Here is a 9,189-nt window from a genome sequence, read left to right on the forward strand (position 1 = left end):
TTCCTCCATTGCTTTGATTGTATTGCGATTGAATCCAGTTGAATTTGTGCCTGTATTACAACCCACCCCGGTGTACCATGTCAGCAGAGGACCTTTTTGTTGGGGATTCCGCCGAGGAAGAATCCTTTCGAGGTCAGTTCGCCTATCGGACAAACAAGTGGTTTACTTTGTCTAGAGTTGAGTATTGTAAATTAATGTTTTATTCATTTCCTATCGTTTTCCCGATTAGAAAACAAATCATTCAGCAAGTACCGGGAAGCACAGTCGATTATGATTGACGAAAGTAAGTTTGGACGAATAGTAGGCTTCTAGATGCCGTATCGAATTCAAAGTCACATCACTAATTTGGGTGCTTATTTATTTCTAAAGCTGATTCGGAGATGGAAGTTGATTCGACTGCAAGCAGGTCCGAAAGCGACGAGGAAAGTGAGGAGGAGCGTATGGTGCACCGCATGAAGAAACGCCAAAGTATGCGAATGTCGCTGCACCCGCCGAGACGGGAGGATAGTGATAGTGAGGATGAATCGGAAGCGAAAAGTTTTCTCGATGCCTCGGCACAGGAAAGTGTATTGACCGATGATGAGGCCGAGGACGAAGCGGAACGGCAGCTGGAAAATCGAGCCTATTCGCCGTCGACTCGCATGAGTATGCATGGTGTGTCGGCGGTTTTGTCTAGCGGTCAGGAAAGCGACGATGAACCATTAATTACGCATGTAAAAGCTCGAAAACCCGTTCGAGCTATCATTTCATCCGATGATGATGACGACGGTGATGAGGATGATGCGTCGGACAAGAATGATGATGATGGTGCGACTAAACATCAAAACCCAAGCCGGGAAAAAGAAACGCCGGAAAATGGTAGTTCGTTCGATGAATCGCTTCCGTTGCGTAGCTTTGACGCGGAAAACGCTCCCGTTAAAGATCGTAACGGCAATAGCTCCGATGTTAAGGAAGCGGATGATTCCATTTCCACTAAACTCTCGTCGACGTTAAAAACGGATGAGGAACGATCCGAGGGCGAGGTATCTTTCGCCGGACGTCATTCGATCAGTGTCCGTGCGTCGATAGGTGAGAAGCTTTCGTCCACTCATATCGCGCAAAATAACGAGGTCGAGGATCGTGGTGACCCGGTCCAAGAAGGCAGCGGCAGGGATGAATCAAGTAGCCTTAAATTGATCGAAAAGTCGACTGAGATTCTTACCGTAAGTAGCGACGATGGGGATGACGATGTGAAGTTCCAGGGTGAAACAAAACCGACCGTTCAACAACCGGTGCAAAGACGGTCGGTACAGAATCTCGTCCAGCCGACCATAACGGCGTTTGTACGCGGTCCGGTTGAACGTGTTTCTCAGAGTGAATACGATGCCAAGGTGCGCCAGATGGCGGACCTGAAGAGTCAGCTGGTGATGCTCGAAGGGGTCCTTAAAAACGGCGCCAGATTGCCCGATAAAGGGGCCGGCCTTGTCCGGCGGCTGGCCGAAATAAAGGCACAGATTTTCGAACTAGCCAAAGTGATCGAGGTAACGCGTGCGACGCCACGCAAGAACATCAAGCAGGCGATCCGGCAGAGTTTCGACAATTCGTTGCAAAGTGTGGAAAACTCACGCAACACCAGCGCAAACAGCAGCACGGAGCAGAATCACATTTCGTGGGACGCTATCAAGAAGGCGACGGATGATATACAACCACGTCACACCGGAAAGCAGGGCATTGCGACGTTCGAGAACCAGAAGTTGCTGACGATGGATCGTTTGGCGACGCTGCATAAATCGATCGAAACGTGTCCGTCCGAGGACACGCTTGCCGATCCGCCGAAGCTGTTGAAGATCGAACTGATGAACCATCAGCGGCACGCGTTGGCCTGGATGCTTTGGCGCGAGACGCAGAAACCGCGTGGTGGCATTCTGGCGGACGATATGGGGCTGGGAAAGACGTTGAGTATGATTTCGCTCGTGCTCAAGTCGGCCGAACTCGATCCGGACGGGGATTTGCTCGGTCAGGACAGTGCCAGCGAGGACGACTTGGAGGGAAGTCTCAAAGCGAAGAACAATAATGGCTGGAAGGCGAAGGGACGAAAAGATTTCTACGCCGGAGGTACGCTGATCGTGTGCCCGGCCTCGCTGATGCGCCAATGGGAGGCGGAAATTACGAATCGCGTCAAGCGCAACAGTTTAGCAGTGAGCGTACACCATGGAACGCAGCGCGAAACGAAGCCACGCTACCTGGCCAAGTACGATGTTGTGATAACGACGTACAATATTGTGTCGCGCGAAAACAAGGACGAGTCGCGCGCCGGAGGCGGTGTGTTCGGTGTGTCCTGGGAGCGTATCATACTGGACGAGGCGCACGTCATCCGCAACCACAAGAGCGTCATGTCGGAGTCGTGCTGTGCGTTGAAGGGACGTTGCCGCTGGGTCCTTACCGGAACGCCGATCCAGAACAAGGAGATGGACGTGTACGCGCTGATGAAGTTCTTGCGCTGTTCGCCGTTCAATGATCTGGTACACTGGAAGCGCTGGATCGACAACAAGACCGCGGGTGGCGCAATGCGGCTCAACACGATCATGAAGTCGATCATGCTGCGGCGCACGAAGAAGCAGCTGCAGGAGCGCGGTTCGCTCAACAGTCTCCCGCAAAAGACGGTTGAGCTGATCGAGGTGCAGCTGGAGAAAGAAGAAATGAACGTCTATCAGAAAGTGCTGCTGTACTCGAAGAGTTTGTTCGCTCAGTTCCTCCATCAGCGGGCGGAAAAGGAGCAAGCGAGTAACTACATATACGGCGGCAACCGTCCTACGTTCGCTCAGCGTGGCGCTCCTAATGGGGCATTCGATAAGGTGCACCAGAAGCTAAAACGCATGCACGGTGATGGCAGCGAAGTGCAACAGCATCAGATCTTGGTGTTACTGCTACGCCTTCGGCAGATCTGTTGCCATCCGGGTCTTATACATCAGATGCTCTCGGACGACGATGACGCCGACAAGAGCAATCTGAACATGTCCAGCATTGACGCCGATTGCGGTGACGCGAATGAGGTAGATCTGCTTGGGCAACTGAACAAACTCAAACTGTCCGATGTAATCGCCGAGCACGAGGCGAAGACGAATGCGGCCAACGGGGAAGCCGGGGAGGTTTCGTTGGATTTGCTCGAGGAGTTTGATCGCCCGGAGGTGATGGCAAAAGCGCTAACGAAAGTGATGCTACGATCGAACCCAGTGTTTCGAATGGACCGCTCCAGCTCCAAGATTGAGCGGGTGATGCAGCTGTTGGAGGAGAAAATTTTCTCCACCGACGATAAGGCGATTATTGTTTCCCAGTGGACGAGCATGCTGGAGATTCTCGGGCAGCAGCTAACGCGGCGACACATTCACTACGTTTCACTCACGGGAAAAGTTCCGGTGAAGCTGCGCAACGACATCGTGGTGGAGTTTAACAAACCAACTGGAAAAGCAAAGGTAGGTGGTATGCTCATTATCGATTTTTATGACGGAGTTTATGTTTCCATTGTGCTAGAATTAGAAAATTTAAAAAACCGTATTTTCCCGTGCACATCATGTTTATAATCCGTTTATAAAAAATGGGTTTGTGCTATACATCAGAACTGATCTACTTCTTGGTGTAACGATCGGCTTTGGTCATGCCTACCCTTGAAATGCTTACTAAACTTTTTTCCTTATGTGTATGTAGATAGTTCAGTCCTCTTGTAAAGGGGAGGGTCCGGTTTAGGTTAGGATTCGAATCCACGCCGTCGAGTTGGTGAAGCCTTGGCGCTCATTTGCCGATTTTCTTACCGTCGCTATTGCTCGGCTGCCGCGGAGAACTGATCTTTCTCTTAATTCCTGTAAATTTTTGTACAAAGTTTAAAATTTTGAAAAAGTAATTTTTTTGTGAATATTTATCTTTTTAAAAGAATTAATTAAAAGGCAGCTTAAAAGGCATTTACAAGAAAAATCCAAAACAAACATTGACTTCGCTGAATCTCAAATTTATAATTATTAGATTACAGATGAATATATGTTACCCAGAAGAATATCTTCTTCTTAGCGTAACGATCTTGTTGGTCATGTCTGCCTCGTGAAAGGCTTACAAAACTTTTTCCTTTAGAGCCAGAAGAATATAGGTGAAAGTAATTCTTTAAATTATTTCAAACTTGAAACTCATTGTTGTAAGAAAAAGTCAAATTTCTTATCAAAAAGTTTGAGAAATGTGTGCCTTCAAACTCGTACAACAAACACACATTATGTTTCTTCTAACAATATATTTGAGAAAGTAATGATTTGCATCTGCCGACGAAAACGTGTCTGGAACGCTTGGTGAATAATTAATTTATGACCAAAAAAATCTGAATTAAGCTTGTTATAATAATTAGCGAATTTTACACTAAACTAAACATCATTTTAAAAACACGGGGAGTTTGAATAACTTATCGATGGTACAACCTGTTGCACCCTAGCGCCATGGCGACAAGTGTTGCATGGAAACCACGTTCGTTTAAATTGTTTATCCGTTGTCAATAACAATGAGGAGTGTTTCGAACAGTTCAAGTGGAACACACTTAATCCACCAGTGTGCTTCTTGTGTAGTTAATGGAAAGTAACGGAAGAAAATGTCGAACCGTACGTTTAATCTTCTCTGGACGGGAGCTCAGAAAGACCTAGAGAAGCTCGCCGTGAACGATTTTGAGTATCAGGCGATCGAGGCACAGCATGATCGAGGTGAAATCCAGGGCCAGGTGTACGAGTTGTACCTACGCTATTTGGTGATATCGAACCGGTTGGAGGAAATTTACGACCAGATCGTGCAACCGCAGAAGCGCATCCTGATTCGGAAGCTGCTGGACAATTGTCTCGGCCGAATGCTGGAGCTGAAGCACGATCTCGTTATTATCGATATGACCGAGTTCAGCTACAACGATGCGGTGGTTGAGAAGTTGGGACTCACGCCGCTAAGCATGGAGGTGAATGTGCCGCGCTACTTCCGGCGGGAGCGTGAGGAGCAGCTGAATGAAAGGAAAAAGTTCATGGACGACATACTGAAGAAAATCGGTGCACTCGACGAGGAAGTGGTGGAGGAGGAGCTGAGCGAGCTGGAAGCGATTCGGATCATCCAGACGCACGAACGGGCGCGCCAGGGTCGGCTTCGGGCTCAATTTATGAAGGAGTTGAAGATCCTGAAGGAAAAGGGCAAACCGGACAGCAGTCGGGACAAGTCGACGACGGGTTTGAATGCGGCCATGAAGATCCAGAAGGTGTGGCGTGGGTACGCCACCCGCCGCCAGACGCGTCGCAAGAAGATGGAGGAGATGATCTTGATCGGGATGGTACCGCCACCGGTTACGTCAGCCCGGACGGCCGTCGACGAGCTGGAGGATCTGAAGCAGTTCCGCTACAAACAGCAGAAGATGTTCCAGGAGGACTACGATCGGTCGCTGGTGCGCGTGAAGGAGGAGATCAGTGTGAAGCAGGGTGCGGCCATGACGGAGGACATTGCCGATGAAATCCGGACGTGGTTCAAAGAGTACCAGAAGCGCACCGGCCGGTTGCCCGACTTTCCATCGGAAGAGGCCGGTGGCTCGAGGCATTTGCTGAGCCGGCAGGGAACGGAGAGCGAAATGAGCCGCTCTTCGGTGATGTCCTCGCGTGAGTCGAAACTGAAGGGTGGTGGGAAGGAGAAGCTAGCACAGAAGAAACCGGGCGAGCTGTCGCTCGAGGAGGGTCTGGACAAGGCCTTCAAACCGATGCAGTCTTCGTTCCTGCCGGAGATCAAGAGTGGCATCGAGGAGTACACAGAGGTGTGGAAGGGAAAGGACGAGTCGCAGAACCTCCGGCAGACGTACTACGACGATATGATCTACGAGGAGAAGTATGCCGACGTGGAGGCGGAACTGCGCAAGATTGTGGATGAAATTATGCGTCAGGAGTTGGAGCTTTTGCAGATAGCGCTGGAGCGGGATCGCGGTGGGAAGAAGCTGAAGAAGAGCAGCAAGAAGGCTCGCCGAAGTGGAAAGAAGGGTAAGAAAAAGAAGGACAAGGATCTAACACCCGATCGGACGACGGAGTCCCTGTTCGAGGAGCTCGTCACGAACGGCATTATCAAGAAGTACCCGGAGACGCCGATCAAGTCGTACGTGGGTGATCTAAGCTACGCGGCCCGTAGCGCACTCAATCCATCGCCCGGGGACGTGAGGCAGCTGATCAAGCAGTATTGCATCCTCCCACTCGGTTCGGAGACGATCAGAAACTTTGGGCCGTGCATTAAATCGCTACTGATCGCCGGTCCAAAGGGCTCCGGTAAAACGTCCCTGGTGCATGCGATTTGCACCGAAACGGGCTCCGTACTGTTTGACATCAGCCCACCGAACATCGTCGGCAAGTACCCGGGCAAATCGGGCCTCATTATGCTGATGCACCTGATTTCGAAGGTTTCGCGCCTCCTCCAGCCGTCGGTGATTTACTTCGGCGATGCGGAAAAGCCGTTCATGAAGAAGATTCCCAAAACGGACCGCACGGACCCGAAGCGGCTGAAGAAGGACTTGCCGAAGCTAGTAAAAAACATTCAACCAGAGGACCGCATCATGCTCATCGGCACGTCCGACTGCCCCTGGGAGGCCGACATGAAGCTGATCGTGCAGACTTACCAGCGCTTTATCTACATCCCCCGGCCGGACTATGGGGCGTTGTCGTACGCCTGGAAGGAACTGCTCAGCCACTACAGTGGTGTTCACCGGCAGTTCGATACCGGTGCGATGGCAAAGATTTCCGACGGCTACACGATCGGCTCGGTGGTGCGCTGCATCCGGGAGGTGATCACCTGCAAGCGCATGCTTCAGCTGCGCGTTCATCCACTAACGCATCTGGAGCTTATCAACGCTTTGAGGTGGGAAACATTGTTTAGTTATTGGAAACCCTTTATTTGGGCCAAGCAAAACAACCTGTCAGTTGCCATTCGTAATTAATTATTCGCGTTCATTCGGAATATCTTGGTTATTCATGAAGGAATTTGCATACGAAATTTAAGAAAAGAACATCTCCATCGTGTTGTGAACATGTGCAACTAGAACATTGAAAATGCTGGCATTTGGCTAGAGGCAGCTGACAGTTGTTTTGTTGGGTCCAAAAACGGTTGATGCTTGGTGGATACTTAAAGCCAACGAAAAAGCATTATACAGAGAAGGCACTTTTCCGTTTGCTTACAGTGCACTCGAGCCGGTCTACAAGGAGGAAGAGGAGGCCTTCCTGTACTGGTGGTGCAAGACCCCGCTCGGACGGCGACGCTCGAAACAGATGGAGAAAGACCACGAAGCGATGATGGAGATGGAAAATGTGCCGAAAAAGAAAAAATAAACTCAATGAATGAGAGGATAAAATAAGATCGTAATTGGGGGAATTTTCGTGAATTTTGTTTAAAACATGTGTCAAGTTTGTGTGGTGTGAATTGTGTGACAATGAAACGCGTGTTTCAAATATTTAGTTGCCCTTTTATTTTATTTGGTAATGATAATACCCGATGGTTCATGGACTAAATGGTTCGTTGCGTTATTTCTAATCAAAATGTTCACTTTCCAAACTCATACAGATTATGCTCCTCTCGCTGACGGCCGGTGGCGTCGGGTTGAATCTCGTCGGTGCGAACCATCTATTCCTGCTCGATCCACACTGGAACCCGCAGCTCGAAGCACAGGCCCAGGACCGTGTGTACCGCGTGGGACAAACGAAAACCGTGTACATTTGGAAGTGAGTTTCGGAAGGAGTCGGCTCGTCTCCAGGCGCACGCTTACTAAGTTAATTTTTTCGCTTACTTACCACACAGGTTTATGTGCGTCGAAACGGTCGAGCAGAAGATTCTCGCCCTGCAGCAGCACAAGCTGGGCATAGCGGAAGGCGTACTGACCGGCACGGCGAACAAGGGCAGCAAGCTGACGATGGACGATCTGAAGTCGCTGTTTGGGCTGTAGTGTTTGGGTGGCCAGACGCACAGACACGACCCAGCCTACTGTGATAGTTCGATTTTTTTTACCCTTGGTGGCTTGTGGATGAGGTCCAGTCGTGGCCGCAGATTGCATGGAGTGCAAACGTGAATGTTACTCAACGGAATGAATGTGGATAAATGGTCTCCTTACGACGGTAAACCATCGATAATGATTATTTTATACTTAATAAACTGTTCCGCCTCTCTCATCGTACGAAGCACAACACGAATGTAGGAACGGTATTGAAATGAAACATGACTAATTTGATTTATTTGCTCACTATTTTGTGTTGTAAAAACAATCATTTTGGTGTTATGTGTGGTGCTACACCGGAAAGAAATAACACTTTTAAACTGATTCAAGATAAGGTTGCTGCACACATTTTGACCAGTGTCTTTAGTTTAAAAATATCTTTCATACCAAATATAGGTAACTTTTCCGAAACACTGAGCAAACATTAGCCAAAATAATTTTTGGCAGATAAATGTTCTGTTTTCCCTGCCTTTTCAACTAATGCCTTTTCTGACTTGATTATGTTCACAATTTATGAAATCATCTAATCCTATCAAGGTTTTTCCTGTGGTTGTTGGTTGTAGATAATAGTTTGATTCATTTGAAGGTTTATGTTCGCAATAAAAGTGTCTTTAATGTGTTTTCCCTGTGCACAGGAATGCATTATGTAGTTCTCGGGGACTCCAAAATTTATCAACTCGTTTTCAATAAACACCTTCCCAGACACAAGGCTTTCGCTTTATAGCACAATTTAGTTGGTTTGTTCGTTTGTAAAATGTTTGTATGTTTTGAATAAGTGTATAATGTTTACATTTTAGAGTTTTCCTAACAATTATTACCTCCTTTTAAAACTTGGATGATTGTTCAGATGCATAGTTTTTGTATTCCATAAAGCGTAAAGTACTTCACAAAATGACTCGCTTGGAGTGTTCTACACTGGTTGTACATGTTTCTTTCTTTTTTTTTTTAAATTTTTGGTATCTTCTGATACATTGCATATTAGCTCAAATTCACTATGATTTGTATTCATTTTTCTAACGTAAAGGGGATCTTGATATTACTCGTACGGTACATCCAATGTAAATCTCGTTTGACTTAATCAGTCACTTATTTGTTAATTACAAACTGTTTTTCTAGCACAATACACACATAAAGCTTTCCATTATATTTTTTATAAGGGTGACATTTGTTGCATAAACATTAAAGTATGT

The 9,189-nt window shown here is 47.8% G+C and overlaps 2 protein-coding genes across 2 annotated transcripts; both read left to right on the forward strand.

The window, feature by feature from the left end:
• On the forward strand, positions 1-8,248 carry LOC131260744 (transcription termination factor 2). The gene is made up of 5 exons (XM_058262550.1): positions 1-132; positions 230-283; positions 370-3,452; positions 7,573-7,730; positions 7,807-8,248. Exons 1-5 carry the CDS (start codon positions 78-80, stop codon positions 7,949-7,951), a joined length of 3,495 nt encoding a protein of 1,164 aa, XP_058118533.1. The 5' UTR covers positions 1-77; the 3' UTR covers positions 7,952-8,248.
• LOC131259878 (dynein regulatory complex protein 11) lies at positions 4,604-7,340 on the forward strand. Its single transcript, XM_058261485.1, has 2 exons — positions 4,604-6,873; positions 7,193-7,340. The coding sequence occupies exons 1-2, from the start codon at positions 4,604-4,606 to the stop codon at positions 7,338-7,340; spliced, it is 2,418 nt and encodes an 805-aa protein (XP_058117468.1).
• Positions 8,249-9,189: the final 941 nt, after the last annotated feature.

This window comes from Anopheles coustani, chromosome 3 (genome assembly GCF_943734705.1).
Source record: "Anopheles coustani chromosome 3, idAnoCousDA_361_x.2, whole genome shotgun sequence".
NCBI classification, from domain to species: Eukaryota; Metazoa; Arthropoda; class Insecta; order Diptera; family Culicidae; genus Anopheles; species Anopheles coustani.